Source organism: Chiloscyllium plagiosum, chromosome 4, assembly GCF_004010195.1.
Source record: "Chiloscyllium plagiosum isolate BGI_BamShark_2017 chromosome 4, ASM401019v2, whole genome shotgun sequence".
In the NCBI taxonomy this organism is placed as follows: domain Eukaryota; kingdom Metazoa; phylum Chordata; class Chondrichthyes; order Orectolobiformes; family Hemiscylliidae; genus Chiloscyllium; species Chiloscyllium plagiosum.
Window position 1 is genome coordinate 105,890,842 of NC_057713.1, and position 28,000 is coordinate 105,918,841.

Sequence of the window (28,000 nt, forward strand, 5' to 3'; positions counted from 1 at the left end):
TTCGGCGGGTCGGTGTGGACTTGTTGGGCCGAAGGGCCTGTTTCCACACTGTAATGTCATCTAACCTCGCTATCTGGACCGAATGATTAAATAACATAAAACCAAAAAGATAGCAGACAGTGAAGCAGGCTGCATTCCACATCAATTGGTAGCATGAATTGTATCAAAATGTAGAATTGGATGAAAGTTGGATTTTAAACACAGTAATGTTTTCAATTACTAAAATAAAACTTCAGATTAAAAAGCCTTCTCTTAGCAGTGGTCCAATGATTATTTTATTTATTGTAATTTCACTATCACTATCTGATTATAATCACAAATAAACATTTCTGCCTACGCTAACTAATAAAGCAACCCTACACATTTCCCTACACGTGTACTTCCTAAATCATCTGTACCCTACAACATTCAGGTTCCAATCCATGTTGACTCTGTAATGACTATTGGATCATTTATTTCTAGCTATGCTCTCAGTTCACCTTTTTTTTTGGAATGTTATGTCCATTGAATATTTATGCTTATTCTTTTATTGTTTTTGTAACCTCCACCTTGTTTGTCAATTTACTCACAGATTTGTACAATATCCCTTCCTCTCACTGCCTGTTAATCATTTCCTAAATTAATAATTCTTAATTTACCACCTCATCCCAAATTTGATTCCTTGTCTACTATATCGTTTAAAATTCGCTTTCTGTCCCTAGTTATGTAGCTCATAGTAACACCAATCCCAGCATAATTCAGATGGAGGCAGTTCCAATTGAAAGTGGCCCAGATGCTTTGCTTTTACTTCACTCCAATTGACAGTACTTTATAACTTGCTCAGAAGTTTAGCCATATTTGCAGGGTTTAAATATCTTTTCACAGGGCAATGCCAACTGATGGCTCGTCCATGATTTCATACTTTAGTGTGGCCTAATTTTCTCCAATTGATTGATTGATTGATTGGCTGAGGCATATGACAAATGCACGACTTCAGCCAATCCAGAGGTACTAGTCCAGAATATTGTCTCACTGTGAGCATCCTTCCTTTGAATTTCCTATTCTGCCTGTGGGAATAGCTAACTACTTCACCGCAACTGGAGTTTTGGATTATCCATATTAGGCTTATACAATTAATGGTAGTACCCTTGATGGTGTCATAGAAAAATAAAGTGAGGACTGCAGATGCTAGAGATCACAGTTGAGGAGGGTGTGGTGCTAGAAAAGCACAGTAGGTCAGGCAACGTCCAAGGAACAGGAGAATTGACATTTTGGGCATGCACCCCTCGTCAGGAAACTGATGAAGGGCCTATGCCCAAAATGTTGATTCTCCTGTTCCTTGGATGCTGTCTGACCAGCTGTGCTTTTCCACACTCTCGACAATGGTATTGGAGAACCTTGGGTTCAGGTACAAAATTCTTTGAAATTTGTGTCGCAGGTAGTCAGCATGGCTAAGAAGGCATTTTGCATGCTTACCTTCATTGCTCAGACGTTTGAGTATAGGATTTGGGACGACATGTTGAGGTTGCGCAGGATGTTGGTGAGGGCTCCTCTGGTCGCCCTGTTATAAGAATGATATTATTAAACTGGAAATGGTTTAGAAACAATTTACCAGGATGTTGCAAGGAATGGAGAGTTTGAAAATAAAAATAGACTGGAAAGACTGGTACTTTTTCACTGGAGTGCAGAAAGTAGAGGAATGACCTTTTGGATATGAGATATAGGCCAAGCGCTGGCAGGTGGGAATAATTTGATTTGAAACATGGTTGGACCAAAGGATCTGTATCCATGCTATATGACTATGACTCATCACAATTTCACTGTAACTTGAGTTTCACCAGTAGAGGCCACAAGCTGATTCCTTTTGAATGGGCCAAATTACCTGTTTTTGCAGGTGCAACAACTCGGGGATGTGCTGTCTCAACAGTAGACTCACCCCCCCCCCAAGCTTATGTGTTTTATTTCTGGAAGGGCTTTTGTCTCCTGGCTCCTAGTTCTGTAATGCTGCAGATATTTCATTTTCATCCCATTCTTTTCTTTAAAAACATGGTTGCACCACAATTCTCTCACCAGCGGTGACTAGTTACAAAGTGACAATCAAGAGACCATGAAAATTGATAATCCAATTTTCTTCTTGAGTAATGGAATGTTAGGTAATATGGGATATAATTATATACATGCATTGAAAAAAAGGTTACGTTTTCATTTTGTAATTGAGGTGTCAAGGTGCTAATATCATATCCTCTTGTAAGTTCTTCTCCAAGCCACTGACGTTCCTGACCTGGAAATATCTCGCCATTCCTTCACCATCGCTAGGGCAATATCCTGGAATTTGCTGCTTAGGGGCTTTGTGGGTCTATCTACAACATAGTGATTCACAAAACACCTCACCAGCACCTTCTCAAGGGCAACTAAGGGTGGGCAATAAATGCTAGCCAACCAGCAATGTCCATGTATGCTGAGTGAACCAAAATATTGTTCATTTTGATGGGGGCATCTTGACTCCTGTAACACCGTTAATGTTCAAGTCTTTCTTCAAAGCACTGACTCAGGATATGGAGCACAATGAGAATCCCAAGTCAGTACAAATACATCAAAATAAAAATTGGAATCAGGTTTGTAATTTTTGAAAAATGAGCAGATGGATTAATTTTTTTTCAATGTAGCAAAGCTAAGTACTCAGTGGAGATGTATAAAATAGCTGCTACTGCACTCATCAGGTAGACTCTGACAGTTCCCACCTTCAAGGTTTGGGAAAGACCTGTTTCCTCAATTTCTGCAGCATCTTGAATATATTCATTGTATTCATAATTATATTTAGATTATTTTAAAATGTGACTCGTAGTAAAAGCTGCTTACTTAGAAATGCATTGTACTGTGCATAATTCTTTTTCTTCCCATCCCTTGTGTACCTCTCCAAAAAAGTTGTGAATTCTCCATGTGATCGGCCAAAAGTTATTTTATAGGTTTGTTGAGTTCCAGTTAGCAAGCCCTGAAGATGCCATAAAACAAGAAGGCACAAAACAATATCTTTTATTCCTCGGTTCGGTGTTAAACCACCTGCAAAACTGAAAATGCTGTTCACCCACATAAATCCAAATGTCAAATGGATAACTGGTAAACAATTTCATCCTATTTATGTTTGAATGAAATGGCACGATTCATTGATCTGTTTCCAAATTTCTTGAGTGACTTGTTGGATTCCTACTCAGCGATTTAATCAAAAGCAATTGCTTTCTATTAAGATAGAGTCTAGATTCAAAATGTTAACTCTGCTTTCTCTCCACAGATGCTGCAGACCTGCTGAGTTTATCCAGCAAGTTCTGTTTTTCTTTTAGATTTCCAGTATCTGCCGATCTTTGTTTTACCTCTCTGTACTACTCTAGCTTTATGTTCTGCCCTCACCAAGGTATCTATATGTTAATCAAATGAGTATTCTTTACAGCCTGGTGAAATAGTTAAAGTAACCCTGTAGTTAACTTTGTGTGCACACTGAGTAACAAGAATTCAGATGAATGGAATTGAAATGGATGCTTTGAAGAACACACAAGCTTATGAATGTTGTGAGATTCTGTGTAGATTTTGTTGTTTTGAAGTCCTCAGACAATTATAGAAACAGTTATTTTTTTTTGTAAAATGATACATTGTTTGATATATGCAGCTTTCTTGTGGGTTTTGAATGTATTTGTACCTCAGTCTGGTTTAAAAAAAAAAGTTATAATTCACTTGTATTTTCTTGGTATCTTTGCATTCTGTAAATTAGTTCTGCCCTGAATTAACAAAATACCTTCATGTGATGTGTAACAGGATATTTGGCTTTGTTTTGATAGTTTGGATGCCAAATCTACAAGTATTCAGGTTACTGTAAAGGATGGTGGGCTGAAGTTGATTCAGATCCAGGATAATGGGACCGGCATCAGGGTAAGACATCTTAACATGTATGCCAAAGATGTTGACTTATGTTTAGGGGCTTGAAATTTCACAAATCTTCGATTAAAAATGTCAGGACTACGAGGTAAGCAAATATGTGTCTTTAGTCCCATAAGGCCCTGTGCTGAGTAGAGTTTCCGCATTGAAAGTGTATCAGCTGGCTCATTCTACCGTGTTTAGATCTCCGACAGATGTTGTTATTGGGGTCCCAAAAGGAAATCTGCCTTGACAGGTCATTATTTTTTCATCTGTGTTAATGAGGTGATCTCTCACTGAAACATAAATACTCAATATTGCAGACTTGGGGGGATTTTAACAATGAAACAGAAATTTAATTTGCAAAAGAAATGAAAGTACAATAGAATAAACCAAAATACTTATTTTCATAAAGTAAATTTAAAAATTGAAACAATGATTAAAAACATAATCCCATCCATCCGAAAAGCATACTTTTATAGATCTTGAAACGCACTTTTACAGACCAAAAAAAACACCTTAAGAATAATTGCACTAGTGAGAATCTCCTTCTGTCTTACCTCTATAGACTTAATTTAACTGTGATTTCAATTTCCAGTCTGGAGAATCTGAAAGTCTTAGAATCTTCATACATCCGAATTTAAACTTTCTCCGCTTCAGATAACTCCTTCAAAGTTTCCCACACACACTCTTCTGGTCTGGAACAATTACTAACCTCCTTACTTAACAAATCTAAAATATCTTCTCCCTTTGTCAGAAGCAACTGCTTTACATAGCTATCTTCAGCTAAGAACCCTGCAGAGTTGCTCCGAAACTGAAACTAAACCACTTCTATAACCCTAATAGTGGTAGCTTTCCTCCACTATGATCAATGGTGTGTCTATCAATCTACGTCAGGGTCAAAGAACAGAAATATTTGTAAGTTTATCATTCTAGGACCAATGCCTGTCCAAACTCTGCTGCTGATTACTTTCTCTTTCTTTTCGTTTCACCCAAAATACTAATTTTTCATGTCTTTGTATTTTCCAGCTTTTGATTGTGTAGTTCCTTGTTCGTTTTCTATTTTCACTCTTTAATAATCATTTCAGGATTTTTGTAATTGTAAACTGACAGCTTTTTCTCTTTACTAGGATCTCCCAACTGTCACCTACCCTCATTTCTTTTCCTTTTCCAGTCCATTCCTTCGTTTGTTCCTCAAACCATTGAAAATTTAATGGGAATGTTGGCACAATTATAGAAATCCCAGATGATTGTTGTGAAATACATTTTGTTTCCTATTTTAATGATAGATTTCAGATACAATTAAATTTCATCACTGAAACTGTGGTCTCAGTGTAAGTTCAATTCTAACATTTTTTGAGGTTGTTAATTGCTGGTGCTGATACTATTTGTAATAGCATAAAGATTAACACGTGGACAAAGTTTGCTTTATGCATTGTTGCTGTCTAAAGGCCAATTTGTAAATGGATCAAATAAATCTGTCATTTGGGGGAGTGTTTTGCATTTAAAAAATTATTAAAGCTTAAATAAGGCAAATGTCATACAATGCAATAGATCAGGATCATACTCGTATCCCTTTCTACAGCGATTTCTTATCTTGTCACAAGTTGAAGAATGGATTCTGAATTATATCATGCTCTGTCAGAAAGAAAAGCCAGTGCACCAACTCCAGAGGGTTAGTTTTGGCAATATCTTTGTCCCCTGGAGCTGGAAGTTATATATGACAATTATGGCAGAAAGTGGAAAGAAGGAAATTTTACATAAAAAAGATGGTATATGCACTTGTGGCACTTTTTAGCAGAAAGGAACAAGCAAAGGCACTTCACATATATTGAGCAAGGAAATAAAGTCAAGTTGTGACAGGGAAAGATCAAGATGGAAAGGTTGGTCAGAGTGAGGGACTTCGAGAACATTTTTAAAGTTTGAGATGTTGCAAAGTCTAGGGAGGAGTTTTGAGAGAACAGCTGGTAGAGCTGGTCATAAGAGTGAGAGATGGTTCTTGTCATGTTGCAGTCTATTTTTTTTGTCTCATAAGCTGACTCAGAAGTGTCTCAGTTTTGTCCTGTACCCTATTCTACATAGCTTTCCAGATGTCAGTGTAATGTGTTTTTTGTATGGTTCCCCCATTACCAATTTATCTTTTACTCATAAACAGAAAGAAGATTTGGAAATACTTTGTGAAAGATTTACAACAAGCAAGTTACAGAAATTTGAAGATCTTGCTAGTATTGCTACTTATGGATTTAGAGGAGAGGTATGTATGGAAGTTGATAGTTCTTTTATGATAATAATTTTGAAATGAATTTTAGTTGTACTGTCTACAGTCAGAACAATTGAAATAGGGATTGAAAAATCCAGTTTAAGCTATCAAATTAGTTTCTTAATTGCCCATGAAAAACGTGCACTTCCATGACATCATCTTAATATGTTTATCTTTCCCGATGATCACCATTAAATACAAGTAAACTTGAAAGAAACCAAAACTTCAGGTATTTTTAATATTTGGTGTAAAGTACCTCTTAATGTTTCATAAACTATTCAATCATAAGTATAAAAATTTATTCTGCTAAGCTCGGTATCTTGTTTTCAGTCAGACCTTCTTCCAATTTCTCAAAATATTCTGTTGAGCAGAACTTTACATTGAGGAACATTATTTTCATCCTTACCAGCATTGCCACTTCACCTATTGAGTTTGTAATTAATTAAACTTAATTCACAATTTGAACAGTTTGCCTTTTTTTGTTGTTGAGGCTAACATCTGGAATTGTACAGATGATACAACTTGCACCTTAGAGATTAAGCTGTCTGCCATTTTATAAAGATTTTTTTTTTAAAGAAATGTCTTGAAAGAGCAGAGAAAATGTTACTTTGTACTTAGCTGTAATTTCTGTGTAAAGTCTCCTTAATGATTATAGGTTTCTTGTGTGTCAGATGTAGCACCTTTTAGGTGACAAATTAAACTGAGGTCCTACTTGTCTATTCTGCTGGATGTAAAAGGTCATAGGTATGACAGATAACCTCCTTCCTTCAACTAGCACTGCTAAAAACAGACCAATGTTTCTGGAAAATGACTGCTGTGTTTTTACCTGCAACAGTGATGCCACTTCAAAAGTAATCCATCAGTGGTGAAGCCTGTTGAGAAATTCTGAGGATTTGATGTAGTTTAATAAAAATATACTTACACTCCTTTTGTAGTGATGTGAAATAATTTACTTTAAGCATTTAATTACTCTACCACAGACTTCACATTTTTGTCGACATCTGCAATCATCTCTTAGTTTTGTCATTTTGATGAGCCTTTAATATTGTAATTCTCAAGCGGACACTGAATTATTCCAGCTCACTAAGAGGAGGGGACAATGTTTGTCCTGCCCCCTCGTCAAAGTCAAGTTTTGGAAGAAGTTAAGTTGTTCGGCCTGAGATTCTTCGACAACAAAAACAAAAATTGCTGGAGAAACTTGGCAGATCTGGCAGCATCTGTGGAGAGCGAAAGCAGAGTCAGTGTTTCAGTTCCAGTGACTCTTTATCAGACATCCTTCTTTTTGCAGAAGGTGGTGTTATAGCTAAGTAGTCAGCACAAGATGAGTTAAAGGTGTCTAAAATAAGCTCTGATGCACAGTCTGCCATAAAACGTGTTTTGTTAGCCCTCCGGGGTAATTGATTTATTTGTTAAAAATCATGAATGTTTTTGATAGGATGAAAAAAATAAATTGTTTTGATTGGCAGATTTAAGGTGAATGAAAGAACTAGTCATGACGTGTGGATTTTTTTAAATGCAGCAAGTTCTTGTGATTTAGAATACACTGTCTGAAAGGATACTAGAAACTGATTCAAATGAGAATTTGATAAATATACTACTTAATAACCCTTAATTTTCCATTTAAGAGAGAGCAGGGGGGTGTGACTAATTGAACAAAAGAACCAGAAAAAGCATGATTGGCCAAATTGCCATCTCTTGCGCACAACTCTGACGTACAAACAATAGTGATGTGATTAGTGCTACAGTTAAGCAAATTCATGTTCACCTTCGTTTCTTGTATTGTTTTGGCATAGCTGCCCGTGTCACGGGAGAGCCAGCTGACTCGACTGCTTTCCTGCATTTACCTATTTAAAATGTAGCATGTACTCTGTTAACTTTAGATACATTTTCTTTCACTCCAAATCTACTGTATAACCCTGTTAATCTTGCATGTTCTGTCCCTAAATCTATCTACTTACTGTAATTCTTTTGTGTGTGTGTGTGTGCCCATACTGACCATTGTAATTCTCCAAATCCTCTAAACTCTTTTGATGCCAACTGTCAGTAAAGTTGTAAACTTTAGTCATGAGTTGGTTCTTTGGTCTAAGTGTTTGAAGTCTGTACTCCACTGCAATCTTATTTAATTTTTTTAAAGAAAACCTTTTGATCACCTTACTCTGGAATAACATGGACATTTAACCCACTGAAAAATTCAAAGGGTGCCTGATGTTAGCAGTTGAACTTAAAATTTTTTTTAAACTGCAATTTTACTGTTTAACATATTTGTACAAAGCATGGAAAGCATTTCCTAATGGAATACTCTACTTCCTCGCTTTTTAGGCTCTTGCCAGCATAAGCCATGTGGCACATGTCACTGTAACAACTAAAACTGCTGATGGAAAATGTGCGTTCAGGTAAATGTTTTAATAATTCACTTTTTTGGATTCAACTGACAAATGAGTGCCCTTTGAGTTATTCTCATCAAGAATGGCCAAAATAATCATTGCAGCTTCCCAATATGTGATCTGAGGACACCAAGATCTGCGCATTTAATCTTCACAACACTTTGACCTGCATGCAGCACCTGAAAATGAGAATGTGGTGATGGCCTTTTTGCAGGACAGTTTCCTGCAGCTACTGGGATAATTCAGGCAGGTTGATCAACAGTGCCTTAGGGTATTGAAAATCCCTATACTTTCAAAAGGTGAAGAGCTATGCTGCATTATTGCTTTTCATAACATCTGTCCTTAAATCTTCATTTTCTTAAAGTTATACCATCAGTAACCTTTAGTTTTAGATCTTGGTTGTTGGAATGAATTATTTTTATCTTTATATCTCATTAGACAATGAAAATACGGCAAGTCCGAGAGGAGATTAGATTTTAGAATTGACCTTCAGATTTTGAGCTTTAAACAGCACTGCAGCATCACATATCATTAGGGGGCATGTGGACCTCTATAATAATGTGATATGTACTCAGCTGGTTTAGATGTGTGCGACATGCAAGGATTGACAAGCTATGTCCTAGCATTTCTAAACCATTGTTTTGGTTTAAAAATTAAACAGGATGAGGAAAGTGGTTCAGTTGAATGCACTTTTAAAAATACATGAACCTTACATTATGTTTGTTCTTCAGAGCTAGCTACTGTGACGGGAGGTTAAAGGCTCCTCCAAAGCCATGTGCTGGAAACCAGGGTACACAGATCACCGTAAGTTCTTTGATATTTTAACTTTTATTCTCTTATTCTTGATTGATCATCTGGTTGTTTTAATATTCATAACCCAACCCAACACTTCTTCCCAATATGCAATCTCCCTTTCCAAAGTCTGCCGGTCACCTTCTAAATCCACATCCATTTTTCTTGCAGCAGCTCATTTCAGTCTTTCCAATCAAGTTTCAGTCTCTGCCTTGACTCAAATCAAACACACATTACATGCAACCTAGTGAATTTTGCCTTCCAGCTTGGTTCTGCATCCATGTCCATCACATTTTCTTGCAGAGTTAGATTGCTGTTTCTTGCTTGTGCGCTTTTATTTTTCTATTTAATTGTAATCAGAAGATCTATTTTCCATTCAAGAAAGAAAATTGGATAAGCTACGAAAGAGTGTTGGTTTGCTGTCATCTAGGAAAGTGTATTAGCGTTATGCTCTACTTGACTCCACATTGTGATAATTCTTATGTTCCACATTTAGGATAGGTACATATATATAAATGTTTGACGCTGTTTTGTTAACTGCCAATGCATCTGCCTTCAAGTTTCTGCCTTCTGCTCTGTTCTGGTCTGGTACACTTGCTGGTAAAGCTAGTCTTTAAATTTTCTTGTATTGTGCAAAGAACATTCATTTCAGACACACAGCTAACTGTAGCGGTTATAGCATGTGTACATACTTTAAAAGCAATTCATGTGAAAATATCTTTAAACAAACTCTTTTGTCTCTCAAGCTCAGGTCTTTTTTTTGCAAGATTAAGTTAGATAGAGATCCATCCCAGTTGCATATGTACAGAAACCAGTCCCTGGCATACTAATCATTTTTGAGGGATCGCTAGTGAGAAAGCCAGTTGAAGTATAGGACTGGAGGCAATATTTGCTCCAGTTTTAATATTTATATACAGTTAAACATTATAGGCATTCGCTTCCTAACCCAGTATCCACCATTTTGGTCTGCCAGTTTGAGGGACTCAAGTAAATTCTGAGTTAATACTTAATTCCTGTATATAATTAAACACAATTAATGTACAATTGAAAGAATTTGTATTCATTTTAGTGTCTTTCATGACTCCTGGATGTTATAGCACTTTAAAATCAGTGCAATATTTGAATTGTTATCACTGCTGCAATACGTTTGAAATTGCCAGGTAATGTATTTGTCTTGGTTTTATATGAGCAATGAAATTTGTAAGAATTCTGTACCATTAACCTGTAATGTCATTTGCATATATCATAGCTAAACTAATCTTCAAATTCATGTATCTGTGTTTGACTCAAATATCCTTAAACAACATAAGAAAAATAAACTATTGTATCGAGGTCTGTGGTTGATGCAGTGGCCTTAGCTCTGCTTGACTGCTGGATTTTTAGTGCAGTGTTCCTGACATTAGCATCTGCTTTCAGGTGGAAGATCTTTTTTACAATATTGCCACAAGAAGGAAGGCTCTGAAAAATCCCAGTGATGAGTATTCTAGAATCGTGGAAGTTATGAGCAGGTAGATGCAGTTTATAAAATATCTATCAACTACTTTGATTATAACTCTGCTACAATTCTTTGTTAGTGTCATCAGTGCCATTTCATATTTGAAACTGAACACATCGATTCTATTAAATGCCAATTAAGTGGTTAAACAAGAGGAATATTGATGGGGATGGAGCAGCAGATCAGAATTCGACTAAGTGAGTAAGGAGAGGCAAATGTTTAACAGAGACTGGATAGCCTGAATAGACTGTGTGTATGGTTGAACTTTTTATTGTGAATCATTAAGATCATGTGTGTGTCTGTAATTGTCTTAAGTCATTAATGAGCGAAGTAAACCGAACAGCTCCTAGCTAAGGGCAGTTTATAGTTAATTGGTGGAGGGCTGTAAGAAGTAACATTCATTTTGTACATTAAAATGGAAGTATTTAAAGATGTTTTAATAAACTCAAAGTTGTATTGCAAGGAAATAGTGCCAGCATTTGGCCTATATCTATCTGTACCCATCCAGATGCTTTTTAAATGTTGTAATTGTACCAGCCTGCACCACTTCCTCTGTAAGCTTTTTCCATACACCTATCACCCTCTGTGTGAAAAAGTTGCCCCTTGCATCCCTTTTATATCTATGCTGTCTTACCTTAGATTTATGCCCTCGAGTATTGGACTCCCCGATCCTGGGAAAAAGACCTTGGCAGTTAACCCTTATGACCTTATAAACCTATATAAGGTTACCCCTCAGCCTTCAACGTGCCAGGGAAAATAGCCCCAGCCTCGGACTCTCCAACCATGGCAAGATCCTTGTAAATCTTTGTGGTACCCTTTCAAAAATAATGCTAAACCTCATAATTTAACAGGAAATACATTTATACTTGAGATTTGTGTTCCCACCAGGATGGGATGATTGCACTGTCTTTCTCTCATTCCACTTCTTGGGTCACAAATTTGTTATTAAAAAATGATGCCATGATAACATTCAAAATTGTTATTACGTAAAAGCGATAAAAGTTTGAATCAGGATCACTTTAATCTTAAAAACAAGTGAGTTGGAAGCAAACAAATCTGTAAAACGTTTAGAAATCTCAAACCCAACTCTAATCTGCTCCATGTTTAATAAAAATGGGATAAGAGCTAGGAACGAACCAGTCATGGGGCAAAACCGCCTGTTAAATGCTAAAATTAGGCTGGAAACCTCTGATTAAACCTGTCTTTCAGATTTGAATATTATCCTTCATTTCAAGTCATTAGTAAATCAGATGGGTTTTCGCAACAATCAAAAATAGTTTTGTGTTCCCCATTGCAAATAAATGTTTCATAATTCCAGATTTTATTGGCTGATTTCAAGTTCCACCAGGTATCATGGTGGATGATACCTGGCCTCTGCCAAAAAGATTCAAAGGAGGAGAGGACAGCCTTGAGGACACAATAAATGCCCTTCATTGCTTGTGATTCTGATGACCAACAACCAGTGCTAACCATATTGCTTTCAGAACCCACCCTCTGCCACTACCATCATCTCAGGGATCCTACTTCACAGGGTTAAGGATTGTTACTCCCTGCTTCCACAAATGTGGCAGCAGGTTCCTTTCCAACTTCTGCAACTCCTTTGAGTGTTTCATAACAACAGTTACCCCACACACTCCACCTCCACGCCATTGAGAACCGATTCTATCAAACACCTACCTGTTTAGAAATCTCCTGCTGATATCAGTGGCTATCTCCTTCAAGTTTAAAACCTAATCTTCACTTGCATGCCCAAATTGTACCATGAAAAGAAATGGAGGATGATGCAGCAATCCAATTTTTTGAATTTGACTTAATGGTTATACTTGTTGGTGTACATCTGGTTTGGGAGAATAAGATAGTTTGCGTGATCTGTATTTGGTTGAGGAATTCTCTGCACTTCCATCAGATGATGGGAAATGGTTATCCTAAGTAATGGGAGCACCAGGTAACGTTTTACAGCATTTTCTATATCACATTGCTATATTTTGTCGTCATAGTCCATAATCTCTCCTTCCAGGTATGCAATCCACAATTCAGGAGTGAGCTTTGCTGTGAAGAAGGTGAGTTTTTTGTGGGATGATTAAGCTTTTTCTTCCTGAGATATTTCCTTTGAGGTTTGAGGGGTTTTTCCACCTAAAGGGAGGTTCTGTTGGAAGTATTGACTTAAATGCTATGAATTTCTGCTCCAGGTGTCAAGCAGCACTATCCAACCTATCGAATAGGCTGTGCTTCTGCGGAGAGTTGTTTTCTCTCACTTGGATTCCTCACTTTGCATTCAAGGTCACACCAAACCCATTATGAACCTGGATCTCTGTGGGGTATGACCAAATTGGGAACAAACTGTCTGGATACTGCTTCCTTCCGTTGTGTGTCCTGTTATCTCAAAGCCACACGTCAGCTTGTGATTTTAAGCTGGCAACATTCAAGTGAGAGATATAGTTGTGTTCACTCAAGATAATCTTGCTGTTCTTAAAACTGCAGTCCAAATACACAATCTTTTTATCAAGCAGTAGGTAGTAACCATAGTTCTAGAGAATCAGAGCTGCTTTCTCATTCGATAAAGAATCACCATGTCTCAAGCAAGGAGAGAGGTTGAGATGGTGGGATTTTTACGGTTACCTCAGTCAGCACAAGAGTTGAACCTGCACTGTTGGCATCATTTCATCACAAACCAACTGTCCAGCCAACTGAGCTGACCAACCACAGTCAATAGATTATTTCTATCATTCATAACTGTGTCTTTTGTTTATAAGGTCTTTTCTCTTTCCATACACTAATTTGCAGTATGTATTTGCAATAATGTTTTGAAAAAATGTAAATGTCCCTGTTAAACCATCACCTAAACTTACCAGAAATACATGCAAACATGTGAATTAGGAGCAGAAGAAAGCCCTTCAAGCCTACATCACCAAACAGCTGATCTGTTTGTGTTTTAAATTCCATGTTTCCATCTATCCCAATAACCCTTGATTCTCTTACCTAAGAAGAATCTGTTAAGCTCCGTCTTAAAAATATTTAATAACCCTGTCTCCATCTCCTCCTGAAGCAAAGTTTAAAGTTGCAAAACTCAGATAAAAATCTCATCTCTGTCCTGAAAAGGTGATCCCTAGTTTTGGACTGACCCATAAGAGGAAACACCCTTCTCAACTCCAACTTGTCAAGAGCATTCAGGATCTTATCAACTTCCAACAGGTTACCACTCACTCTTCTGAGCTCCAGTAGAAGCTAACTTATCCAACCTTTTTCAATCTGCTCATTCCAGATATCAGTCTAGTGAATCTTCTCTGAATTGTCTCCAATGCATATAACTCTTCCTTTAAATAAAGAGACCAAAAACAGCACACAATAATTGAGATGTGGTCTCGTCATTGTCCAATGTAACCGAAATATATTAGATTAGATTAGATTACTTACAGCGTGGGAACAGGCCCTTCGGCCCAACAAGTCCACACCGACGTGCAAACCCACCCAGACCCATTCCCCTACATTTTACCCCTGCCCCTTACACTACGGGCAATTTAGCACGGTCAATTCACCTAATCTGCACATCTTTGGACTGTGGGAGGAAACCGGAGCACCCGGAGGAAACCCACGCAGACACAGGGAGAATGTGCAAACTCCACACAGTCAGTCGCCTGAGTCGGGAATTGAACCCAGGTCTCTGGCGCTGTGAGGCAGCAGTGCTAACCACTGTGCCACCGTGCCGCCCGGGAAATTGCACATCATCCTACTATGTGCAATTTTCATGAAATAAAGGAGAGTATCCCTCTTGATTACGCTCTGTTCCTGCATACAAACCTTTTATAGCTCATACACCAGAATGTCTAAATCTGCACCTCCTGAATTCTGCAGTTTTCTTCATTTAAATATCTACATAGGCCACTCCCTCTATTGAACTGAGGTCACTTAAACAAACTTATTCTAGTAATCATGATTTACATGTATTTGCTTTGTTGCTTCTAGCAAGGTGAAACTGTTGCTGATGTGAGAACATTGCCTAATGCCTCAACTCTGGACAATATTCGAACAATATTTGGGAATGCTGTAAGCAGGTATGATCAGTTCCGAATGCATGTTTATACCATGGGTTTTAAAATAGCAGTGATAACAGTGAACTAAACATCCACAAAGGCAACTACTTGTAGCTATTGGAACTTTGAAATGAAGTCAAAAAATTCCAGAGTTACTCATCTGTAGAGAGAGAAATGAACATTAAAAATATGAACTTTTGTGTGAGAGTTGTGGAGTAGTCAGGAGTACTGGGCAGTGGGGAACGAAAGGCAGCTTATAGTCGGAGTAGGGCGAAGTCAGTAGCTTTTATCCAGTCATATATTCTGATCACTGGGTTTAATCATGACTCGAGTCAGTTAATTTTAAAAAAAAAAGTTGCTGCCGTCTCAGGTGAGAGTTTAAAAGTGTGTATCTATGTTCCTGTCTGTGAGCCAGAGTTTTCTTATCACTGCAACAAAAAAATAGCGCAGGAGAGGAAGAGCAGGAGTCAGAGCTTCTCTTTTACTTTAAAATTTAAATCTCTGATTTTTCGGTACTCATTGGCTTTTTGACTCTGAAGGAAGCATTAACTAGAATATAGGTCTGTAACCTTTCATTAATATGTTTTCCTAATATAGGTGACTAGATGGGACAAGTGCAGAGGGTGCAAGTATCCTGCCATCAACTCATTTGCGCCAGCCTTAGTGGGCTGTGAAGCACAATTGCTCATGATTAAAATTACTTAAAGGGCAAAATGTGTACTGAGCTCATGGCAGATTGCTCCACAGCTTTGTTGAATTTATGGGAATAAGAGGTATTACATGTGGTGCTAGGTACATCTGGGTGGTATGGCATGAAATGATGAACAGAATTTAATGGGGCCCTCAGGAGAGGGTTGGAAAATGGAAAGTAGCCATAAAATAGCAATTCATTGCTTGGGGTAGAGTGCCTGATGTCTTGGAATTTCATCAGTGGTGGTGAAGTTGGAGGTGAGCCTTTCCCCATTTGAGGCCAGTTGAGGTCCTTAAGTGGAAAGTGATAGGCCACATTAGGCATTTTACAGCCACCACTGGCATTGTACCGCAGCTGAGTAGGTCTATGATGTTTGAGGAGACCGCGCTGTAAATCCTGGCAGCTGCTTGCAAGTTAGGAATGTGATTTTCAGAATGGGAGCTGCTCCTGATTGGGTTCTTAGAAATCCCAATCCTTATAAGGATGGGAGATACAAAATCAATTCTTTAAGCTCACTGATTGCCACAGTCTCCAGCTGAAGCTTCCTGAAACAGCCAGATAGTGTTGCCCCAAGTGTCCAGCTCATCATCAGGGCTACCACCTTCAAGAAAATATTTAGCCTAGTAAGTGAAATTCTATGGCTGATTGAGTCAGTCATCATGTTCTATGAGATCTCTGTTCCCTTTCAGATCTGTGCTTCCTGCAATTAACACAGACTGGCAGCGCTGGTCACTAAGAAATGTTGACCTTTGCTGCAATGTTGTTATTTTAACTCTGATTGTAAGGAAATAACTGAAGCATTTAAATAGAGGACGGGTTTGAAGAACAAATCTGTCCCACAGCAGATCATACAAAGCCCAACACCAGTTCAAAGAAAAATCTCACTTTTGGATTTTGATTCCAATTTTTGGAAGCTACTGAGAAATCCAATGCCTGTTCTTAGCAATGGCTACTGCACCTTCCTCAGCAATCAAAAATATGGAGATATAGGCATTTGATATTACCTGTAGTTCATGTTGGATAGTGTTTTGATTAGTGCTCAATATCATAAGCCTATACCCTGGCAGAGAACATCAAACTTTGAGAAATCTGCAGTCTTTAATAAGAACAGTTCATACATATCCCTTCAAGCAATCATGGATTTTAGGAATTCATCACTCATTCAAACAATCACAGATTTAACAGCAGCAAATTATTTCTCAGTATTTCAGTCCCTAACACTAAGATATTTTTAATCGACATGTTCAGATATGTGATGACATACCTTGATGAGGTAGGACTCGCAACTCTTGGCTCAGAGGTACGAACACTGCCAATATGCCATAAGAACACCACCTAGATATTTTCTAATCAACCTGTTCAGAGATGGTATTACCAGCTGCCTCTCTTACCATACAGAATTTACTAGTTGTTATTTTCATGCTGGTAGACAACAGATGTTATTTGAAAAATATTGTGCCTTTACTGATTTCAGTCAGTTGGGTCTTCCAGCTTTATTTCGCTGATTAAAGCTGCCTGGAATCTGTTATAATCCTTTCATATTGGTAACAGGAGACAAAAATGTGGAGATGTCAATCAGTGCCTAAGTGTTACTTAACGCACAGTTATCAACTGTGGAAAGAACTGCACTCAAACAGAGAAAGAACTTGCATTCATCTAACACTTTGCACAATCTCAGGGAATCTCAAGCACTTTATAGCCTACCAAATGCTTTTTAAGTGTAATTAACATCAGAATAAGGGTAAATATGGCAGTCAATTTGCACATAGCAAATTGCGTTAATCCATTATCATTTTACAGTCCACTTTGTATACAGGCAGGTTAACATGAATGCAACTGCTTTTTGCAATAGAAACCACGGTCCTGTGGAGGCAGTGCTAAATCTCCCAAGTATCTGTGGATTTTGACACCAATCTAAGACAGTACGAGGGCTACAAAAAGATGTCTTCAATGATAACAAAGATGTGAGACATAGTGTTAATAAGCAACTAGTTAAGCATGTGGTTGAGATTAATTGATTCAGTCAATGACTGAGTAGATACACAAGGGATACAGGTGGAACTGGTGTATGGAAAAAACTGTACTCAGTAATGGAGCCCTCTTTTGGTATAGTGGAAGAGATCCTACCTCTGGACCAAGAGGCCTGGGTTCAAGTCCCATGTTCACCTGAGGTATGTAGCAACATCTCTGAACAGGTTGATTAGAAAAATTGGGTAAAAATTAGAAAAAAAAACCTGAGTAATTGGGCCCCCTTGTGACACAGTGGTAAGGTCCCTACCCCAAATACTGGGAGGCCCAGGTTCAAGTCCTGCCTGCCCCAGAGATCTATGATAGCAACTTAGAACAGGTTGATTAAAAGTACTTTGGAACAGAGTGGTGCAGCAGGAGCAGGTTAGGCCTATCTCACAGAAGGCGATGGATGAAAGCCGTTTTCACACAGGAATGCAATTAGTGTAAGGGCACTTCACTGATCAACATTTAGGTGGTGTCGTGGCTCAGTATGTTAAAACGCTTGCCTGATAAGCAGTATATTTGGGTTCTTACCTGGTGGTGCCTATTTTAGGAGGCCCTCTTTTGGCACAGTGGACAAAGAAGCCTGGTTTCAAGTCCCACCTGCTGCAGAGGTGTAATAGCATCTCTGAACAGGTGAATTTGAAAAATAGTTAAATTTTAAAAAAAAAACAAGTGATAGAGCTCTTGTGGTACAGTGCTAGTGTCTCTACCTTTGACCAAGGAGGCCTGGATTCATGTCCCAAAAGCTCCAGAGCTGTGTAAGTAAGACATCTGAACAGGTTGTTTAGAAAAATAAATCTCAACTAAATGACAAGGGCACCATAACAAAACATTTAAGACTGAGTAATAGCTGCTGACTGCTTCACTTCCAAGGCTATGTATGTGCCTGAGTGCCCTTGGAAAGGACACGTGATATCCACCAATATTCTCAGTGCCTTTAGTGAAGGTGAGCACCACATCTGCCTCAGCATTGATGGCTTGTATTACCACAGGCTTTGCACTTCAATTACTCAATTGGAAATACTCAGTGATTTACTAGTGATGGTTAATAGATGAGAAAATACTGTCGGTAATTTGGTGCTGGAGGAAAGAAACAGTGCAGTTGTATGGAAGAGCATTCTGGATACAATAAAAGATAGTTTTAGGGATCTTATAGTGCATTAGTAATGTCCCTACCTCTGAGCCAGGAGGCTAGCATATCATGTCTGAGTGGGTTAATTAAAATATCTAAAACCGAATCACAGCAGGGCTCTTGTGACACAGTGGTATGTTTGGGCCAAAAGCTTCTGAGATGCATGATAACATCTCTGAACAAGTTGATTAGAAACTATCTAAGACTCAGTAGTTAATAAACTCAATTTCTGTCACATTTGATTTGCTTGTAACACGTGACTGAAAACAAGCATTTCCTAATAAAATAATTCATGGCATAGAACCACAAGACTGCAATATTTAATTAACTAGTCAGGTTGATTCCTTTGATAACATTAAAAGGCAATCAATTTAGTGCCAAATTTTTATTTCTGCTGCAGGGAATTAATTGAAGTATGTTTTGAAGATCCAAAATTTGCTTTCACAATGAAAGGCTATATATCAAATGCGAACTATTCTGTGAAAAAGTGTATCTTTTTACTTTTCATCAATCGTAAGTAAACATTTCAATTTGTTTCTTGAAATGGTTCATCTGGTGTCCTAGTTACCACAAGCTTGCAGTTGAGTCCCTGTTTCCAGCATGTTTTGCTGGAGTAGAGTGCAGATGAGAAAATTAAATAAGGGAATTGCAGATCTCCTAAAGTTTTCATTTGATCCAAAAAATAGTATCCAGTGAATTGGGCATGTATCTTTTCACTGTGTCTTGGTATGGTGGCAATGATGGTCTTTGCACTGCAATTTTCACCCATCTATTTCCTGGGTCAGTCAGAGAAATTTAGGAAATAAGCAGTTGCACTATTTGGTGGTCGTGGTGGGAAAATTGTTAGTGATGTAACTGGTGACACTGGGTAAAGCTTGGGAACCTTGAAGCTGCTGCTTTGCCTTCAGATTAAAAAAAGCAGTACAGTATTCAAAATTTAATTTCTCCTCTCTTCAACATTAGATGCCAATAGCTCTCAAGTGTTAAGGAACATGTGGACGGAAATCTATTGCATGATGACACAGCATAATTTACATTCTATAATGTGCTCACTTCCATATTTGGGAAAATACATTCAATGCTCAACAGCAGAGTTCAGTGAATAATTCCTGAAGTAGTAGAAGATCCCTTTCTGATTTTCTTCACTATTCTGCTTTCCTGTCCAAATTGCACTTGTTTACCAGATGAGTCTGAGCAGGAAAGCCAGCACAACAGCCAAAGTAAAACGTTGAGGGAGCAAGTGACCCTGGAAGGAGGATTGCTTTTGTCTTGGGTGAAGCAAAGACAAAAAAAGAAACAAAATGAAAGTTTTCAATATGGCCACCATATTGTGTTTCCCTCATTTCATTTCTCTCTGTGCATCCATTGCACATAACCTATTGGATGATGATAAGTTCTGCTGAGATTTTTCAGCATTTATATTCAGAATGTAATGTCCGAGAGTTGTACAGCACGGAAACTGACCCATCAGGCCAACTGAACTGTGCTGACCAGATATCCTAAATTAATCTAGTCCCTTTTGCCTTTATTTGGCCCATATCCCTCTAAACCTTTCCAATTCATATACCCACCAGATGCCTTTTAAGTGTTGTAATTGTACTAGCCTCCTCCACTTCCTCTGGCAGCTCATTCCATCCATGCACCGCCCTCTGTGAAAAAGTTTCCCTTTGGGGATTTTAAATCTATCCCCTGTCATCTTAAACCTATGCTGTCTAGTTTTGGATTCACCTACCGTGGAAAAAAGACTGTGGCCATTCACTCTATACATGTCCGTCAAGATTTTATAAACCTCTATAAGATCAACCCTCAGCCTCTGACGCTTCAAGGAAAACAGCACCAGTCTGTTCAGCCTCTCTTGATAACTCAAATCTCCAATTCTGGCAACATCCTTGTAAATCTTTTCTGCACCCTTTCAAGTTTAACAACATCTTTCCTCCAGCAGGGAGACCAGAATTGAATGCAGTACTGAAAAAGTGGCCTAATCAATGTCCTGAACAGCCACAGCATGACATTCCAACTTCCATAATTAAAGCACTGACCACTATAGGCAAATGTAATAAACACCTCCTTCACTAATCTGTCTAACTGTGACTCCACCTTCAAGGAACTATGAACCTGCACCCCAAGGTCTTTTTGCTCAGCAACATTCCCTAGGGCCCTACCATTAAATGTATATGTTCTGCCCTGATTTGCCTTGGCAAAATGCAACACCTCACACTTAGCTGAAATAAACTCCATCTGCCACTCCTCAGCCCATTGCCTCATTTGATGAACATGCTGTTATACTCTTGAAATAACCACCTTCACTCTCCACTGCATTGCCAATTTTGGTGTCATCTGCAAACTTATGAACCAGTTCTTCTCTATACATAACCAAATCATTTATATAAATAACAAAAATCAGTGAACCTAGCACCAATCCTTGTGGCACACCGCTGGTCACAGACCGCCAGTCCGATAAACAACCCTCCACCATCACCCTCTGTCTCCTACCTTCCAGTCAATTTTGTAACCAAATGGCTAGCTCTCTCTGGGTTCCATGTAATCTAACCTTGCAATTAGTATTCTGCAAAATCAAAATTAAATAACGAAATAACATTTTGATTCAGACATCTTTCTCACCATTATAAGGCCAGAAGCAGGGTTATTGATTGCACAGTGTTCAGGTCTTTTCACAACTCCCCAGATACTGAAGCAGTTTGTCCATATGCAGCAAGACCTGGACAATATTAAGGCTTCAGTTGATAAATGGCAAATAACATTCATGTTACACAGGTGCCAGGAAATAACCCTTCAACAAAAGAGAATCTTAACCACTTTCCTGTGATGTTTAGCAGTATTAGGAGAAAGTGAGGACTACAGATGTTGGAGATCAGGGTTGAAGAATGTGGTGCTGGAAAAGCACAGCCGGTCAGGCAGCATCTGAAGAGCAGGACAGTCGACGTGCTTGAAATGTCAACTCTTATTTAGCAATATTATCACTGCTGAAATTCCCCAACATCCTGGGGGTTATCTCTGACCATAAACTGAACTAACTGAGCAAATCAGAGGCTGGGAATTCTGGGGTATTTCACCTGATTTTTCAGAACCTTTCCACCATCAAAAGTGCATGAATCAAGAGTGAGATGGAATGCTCACTATTTGGGGAAATGCAGCTCCAGTATCACAACAGCAAGCTCAATGTCATCCAGGATAAAACAGACTACTTGATTAGTTTCCATCCATCACTTTAACATTTTCTTCCTTCAACACTGACACAATTTATATAATAGATTAGATGCCCAGTCTTAACTTATTAAACTTCCTGTAACAGTATCTTCTAAATTCATGATCGCTATCTTTTCGAAGGACAAGGCAGTGGATGCCTGGGAGCCCCGTCGTTTGTAAATTTACCCTCCAAGCCATACACCATCCTCGTTTGGAACTGTGCCACTAGGGTCAAAAACCTGGAGCTCCTCAATGATATTGTTGGTGTATCTACATGACATGGACTGCATTATTTCAAGAAAGCCTTTTTGATGGTTATGTGGAATGGGCAACAATTGCTAGTCTTGTCAGCAACACCCATGTCCCATCAAAGAATAAACGAAATCTGTGGTCCCTGAGGCAAGTTGTAGAGAGACTGAGTAGGTTCTTGTCCAGATGTCTGATATCTCTGCAATTCTAGGCCCTGTTGAGTTTTCAGCATCCCCCCTGACCTCCCCCTCACTGAGGACGAACAATCAGTCCTCAGCAAAGGCCTTACCTTCATCCCCCTCTGTCCACGCATCAAGAAATTCAATACACGTTGTGACATCGAACACTTCTTCCCCTGCCTCTGTCTCCAAGCTTACCTTTTCAATCAGGACTCACGTCCAGCCTCCAAGGACCCCTTCTCCCACCTCCAACACACTCCGTCCACCTGGACACTCCGTGCTGGCCTATTACCGCCCTTGATCTCTTAATTTCCAACTGCTGCCAAGACATTAACTGCCTCAACCTGTCTACCCTACTCCAACATCTCACCCTCAATGCGCAGCCCTCTGCTCCAATCCCAACCTCACAATCAAACCAGCGGATAAAGGGGGTGCAGTGGTAGTTTGGCACACTGACCCCTACATTGCTGAAGCCAGGCGCCAACTTGAAGACACCTCCTCCTACCATCCCCTCGACCATGACCCCACCCCCCCATCATCAAAGCATTATCTCCCAGACCATACAGAACCTCATCACCTCAGGAGATCTCCCACCCACAGCTTCCAACCTCATAGTCCGGGAACCCCGCACCGCCTGATTCTGCCTTCTTCCCAAAATCCACAAGCCTGACCAACCTGGCCAACCCATTGTCTCAGCCTGCTCCTGCCCCATCGAACTCACCTCCACCTACCTCGATACTGTTCTATCCCCCTGGTCCAGGAGCGCCCCATGTACGTTTGGGACACCACCCACGTCCTCCATCTCCTCCAAGACTTCTGTTTCCCTGGCACCCAATGCCTCATCTTCATCATGGAGATCCAATCCCTCTACACTTCCATCCGCCACGACCAGGGCCTCCAAGCCCTCCGTTTCTTCCTCTCCCATCGTCCCCAACAGTAGCCTTCCACTGACACTCTTATTCATTTGGTTGAACTGGTCCTCACCCTTAACAATTTCTCCTTCGAATCCTCCCATTTCCCCCAGATGAAAGGGGTAGCCATGGGCACCCACATAGGCCCCAGCTTTGCTGTCTCTTTGTCAGCTACGTAGAACAGTCCATCTTCTGTAGTTACACTGGCACCAATCCCCACCTCTTCCTCCGCTACATTGTTGACTGCATTGGCGCCACCTCATCCTCCTACGAGGAGGTCAAACAGTTCATCAATTTCACCAACACATTCCACCCCGACCTTAAATTCACATGGATCAAATCTGACACCTCCCACCCCTTCCTGGACCTCTCCATCCCTGTCAACGATGACCAACTCAACACTAACATTTTTTACAAACCCACCGACTCCCACAACTACCTGGATTACACCTCTTCCCACCCTATCTCCTGCAAAGATGCTATCCCGTATTCCCAATTCCTTCGCCTCCGCTGTATCTGCTCCCAGGAGGACCAGTTCCACCACAGAACACACCAGATGGCCTACTCCTTTCAAGACCGTAATTTCCCCTCCCACATGGTTGAAGATGTTCTCCAATGCATCTCAAACGGACCCCACCTCCAGGAATATATTTCCCTCCCCACCCCTATCCGCTTTCCGCAAAGACCGTTCCCACCATGACTACCTGGTCAGGTCCATGCCCCCCAACAGCCCACCCTCCCCTCCTGGCACCTTCCCCTACCACTGCAGGAATTGCAAAACCTGTGCCAACACCTCCCCTCTCCCCTCCATCTAAGGCCCTAAGGAGTCTTCCACATCCATTAAAGGTTTATCTGCACTTTCACAAATGTCATTTATTGTATCCATTGCGCCCGATGTGGTCTCCTTTACATTGGGGAGACTGGATGCTTTCTTGCAGAGCGCTTTCGGGAATATATCCAGGACATCCCACAGCCCCATGGCTGAACATTTCAACTCCCCCTCCCACTCTGCCGAGGACATGCAGGTCCTGGGCCTCCTCCATCGCCGATCCCTCACCACCCGATACTTGGAGGAAGAAAGCCTCATCTTCCGCCTCAGAACATTTCAACTCCAGGGCATCAATGTGGACTTCAACATTTTCTTCATTCCCCTCCCCCTTACCCCAGTTCCAACCTTCCAGCTCAGCCCCATCCTCATGACTTGTCCTACCTGTCAATCTTCCTTCCCACCTATCCACTCCACCCTTCCCTCTGGCCTATCACCTTTATCCCCACCCTCCTCCACCTGTTGCACTCTAGGCTACCTACCCCCCTCCCATTTATTTCTCCCAGCCTCATTCCTGATGAAGGGCTCCTGCCCAAAATGTTGATTTTCCTGCACCTCGGATGCTGCCTGATTGCTGTGCTTTTCCAACATCACTCTAATCCTGATCTCTGCAATTCTGGTTTATAATGTAATATGAAGCTTTAACATGGACAGAGATTCTGAAAGGAATGAATATTTAGCCCTTTTGGAGTAGCAGATAAGAGAGATAGAATTTCATTTGGATTTTGAACTTATAACTTATAATGGTGTGGGGTTAGGGCAGGATATTCAGGTCTCTTAGTCATGCAATTTTGAGAAGCTGATGCACGTTTTGGAAAGTCTTGCGCCAGAATAGCTCCCCAACATGTTCTTATCTCAAAGTGAACTTGTTAAATGTATGTTGACTCTGACATCAGACACTGCTCAGCAGCAGTATCTAATCAGTGAATATTAGATGCCCACTTAGGGACACATTGGTGAAGCTTCTGGGCTCTTAATTTTTTAATTATATTCATTCATGGCATGAGGGCATGAATTCCTCCTGCTGAAGTCTAAGCCCAGTAAATGGCTGAAGATGCCTTCCCCAGAGATCTAGCCTCTAATCTGATAGTCATTTAAGCTAGTGCAAAAGATTATGGAAACTCAATTTATATTGAACTTAATGTTTGCTTGACATTTCTGGATCCTCTGCACTGAACTGATTGATTTTGGATGAATTAGTTTTGAGTTTCCACAATGTGCTGGGTATCAGAGAAGTGCTGTAAGTCATCAAGGAACAAGATGATGGTTGAACAAGACATCGCAATGGACAAGATGCAGGCAGCACAATTATGGAAAGTTTGGAGTTTGATAGGCTGGTCACTACCTTGCAATGAGAGTCTGAGAGGTGACAAAATTATGGTAAGGATTTTAATTTCCCCATGACATTTAATTGGCATTACCATCACTGATATCAACCCCTATCAATATCTTGGGGATTACCATTAACTAGAAACTAAACTAGACTAGCCATACAAATACTGTATCTACAAGAGCAGGCCAGAGGCTAGGAATCCTCCAAACAGTAAATTATCTCCTGCCTCTCTGAAGCCAGTCCCATCATTTACAAGATGCTGGTGGAATATCTCCACTTGCCTGGATGAATGTAGCTCCAATCACAGTCAATCTCCACTTTACCCAATACAAAGTAGCTTGATTAACACCCATTCACCATCTTCAACTTTCTCTTCTTAAACCAATTACAGACAGTATGTACTATCTACAAGATGCACGGGACAATCACACCAATTCTCCTTTGACAGCACCTTCAAAATTTGTGAACTCTACTACTTAGCAGGACAAGGACAACAGGTGTATAGGAGCCCTACCATCACTGTCACATTCCTTTCCAAGACATATATCATTGTGAACTTTATCTAAATTCCTTCATTGTCGGTATGTGAAAATCCCACGAACTCTCTTCCTAACGTCACTGTGAATGTACATACTACCATGGACTGCAGCAGTTCAAGAAGTTCACTAGCATCATCATTCTTCTCCAGGACAGTTAGGGATTAGACCAGGATGGCCTGGTCAACAATTCCCAAATTCTTTGAATGAATATTTTAAAAATGTTTGGGATGTAAAGGTGGAGGAGAGGCAGAATTTTTCTCCACTTCTACAAATTAATATTTATTTTTATTTAAGTTTTTAGATAGGTTTATGAAATTGATTTTTGATATGTTTCATATGCAACTATATACAATTTACCTGTGATACTAAAGTTGCAAGTATGATGTAAATGAGACCATGTCAGTCTGGCACTTTCATTTGCTTTCTTAAAATTATGTTTCAGCTTCTTAGCATCCGTAGAGCCCTGTTTTGGCAATCTGGACCTGGGTTTGAACTCCAGTGTTAAATAATTTGGTGCCCAACGTTCATTTGCAGAATTTACATGATAATTGTCTGAATCTCCATGGGATAGTAGTGAGTTCTTTCTCCTCTGAATGGGTATCAAGGGACCCTTTTCCTGTACAGTACTTTCAAGTGAACTTAGTTTTCCAGTTCTTGCATAACTCTTACTCTTCTTTGCCAAGGCACTTACTCAGTGAAAAGCAGGGTGTATATTTTTCAAATTTGAAGAGTCATCAACCGAGAAAGAGAAGCTTTCAGCACAGTTCCCACATTCCTTCCTAGTAGAGCAAATTCCATGCTGGGATTTGAAATTTGTCAGATCTTGCAGCTGACTTTGTTGGTCTGTGATGGACCTTGTGTGTCATATCTATGTCAATCTTAATTTGTGAGCATTGAAAACGCATTGTCAGTAGTTTGCTGGGTATTGCTGTGTTTCCGGAATCTAAATTTTAATTTTTGCCTCTTGCATTTGTTGTCATTTATATCTCTGTTGTCTCGATAGTTCTCATTTTTCTTTAGTTAAATATATTTCTCCTGAACACTTTTATCACCTTTTAATTATTTCCCATTGTTTTTCTGTCTATTTTGTCAATTTTGTTTTGCTGTTTACCTTTTCTTCACCACCTCAGACTTCAGCCTCTTTCCATTGATTTACTTTGAACTTCATATTGTGTCTGAAACTTTAGTACTTTGTGATTATAATTGCCTAGATGTTTTCCACGTTGGCTTATTTCATCTAATTTATTCAATACCCATTACTAGTTTCAATACTAAATACTCCCTTTTAGGCCTTTTAGATTCAGCATAAGAGAAAAATTCTTTATGCACATAAACTGCATTCCCTTTCCCCTGTTTCCTTATGTCATCTTGCCTGTTAACTTATGAGTAGATGAAATCCCCTATGTTTATCTTTTACTTCTCTTGTAAATCTCAATGATTAGTTTTTAAGCTGTATGACCCGCTTGAGGCCCACCACTGCTGGTATTGTAATAGGAGTTAAATATTTAATCAAATTATTGAAAGGCCTCAAGTGGTGTCTGATGAACTCAAGTTCATCTGACCAATTTTCTGCTCAAAGTTTGTGCGAAGATTTGTAGCTCGGGTGCTCGTTGCTGTGGTTCTGTTCGCCGAGCTGGAAGTTTTTGTTGCAAACGTTTCGTCCCCTGGCTAGGCGACATCATCAGTGCTTGGGAGCCTCCTGCGAAGCGCTTCTTTGATGTTTCCTCCGGTGTTTATAGTGGTCTGTCCCTGCCGCTTCCGGTTGTCAGTTTCAGCTGTCCACTGTAGTGGTTGGTATATTGGGTCCAGGTCGATGTGTTTGTTGATGGAGTTTGTGGATGAATGCCATGCCTCTAGGAATTCCCTGGCTGTTCTCTGTCTGGCTTGCCCTATGATAGTAGTGTTGTCCCAGTCGAATTCATGTTGCTTGTTGCGGACGAAACGTTTGCAACAAAAACTTCAAGCTCGGCGAACAGAACCACAACAGAAAAAGTCTTTTCTCTGGGGTGGGGGACTCCAGAACTAGAGGGCATAGGTTTAGAGTGAGAGGGGAAGGATATAAAAGGGACCGAA

At 39.7% G+C, this 28,000-nt stretch overlaps 1 protein-coding gene across 2 annotated transcripts in view; it reads left to right on the plus strand.

The window, feature by feature from the left end:
- mlh1 (mutL homolog 1, colon cancer, nonpolyposis type 2 (E. coli)) overlaps positions 1 to 28,000 on the plus strand; it is a 52,480-nt gene that overhangs the window by 4,646 nt on the left and 19,834 nt on the right. For both annotated transcript variants that reach the window (XR_006311481.1, XM_043688835.1), the window contains exons 2-9: positions 3,810 to 3,900; positions 6,041 to 6,139; positions 8,465 to 8,538; positions 9,261 to 9,333; positions 10,738 to 10,829; positions 12,834 to 12,876; positions 14,780 to 14,868; positions 19,084 to 19,196. Coding sequence is in view for 1 of the 2 variants with exons in the window: in XM_043688835.1 (XP_043544770.1) it covers positions 3,810 to 3,900; positions 6,041 to 6,139; positions 8,465 to 8,538; positions 9,261 to 9,333; positions 10,738 to 10,829; positions 12,834 to 12,876; positions 14,780 to 14,868; positions 19,084 to 19,196 (674 nt within the window). In the remaining variant the exon portion in view is untranslated. The remainder of the gene's footprint in view (positions 1 to 3,809; positions 3,901 to 6,040; positions 6,140 to 8,464; positions 8,539 to 9,260; positions 9,334 to 10,737; positions 10,830 to 12,833; positions 12,877 to 14,779; positions 14,869 to 19,083; positions 19,197 to 28,000) is intronic.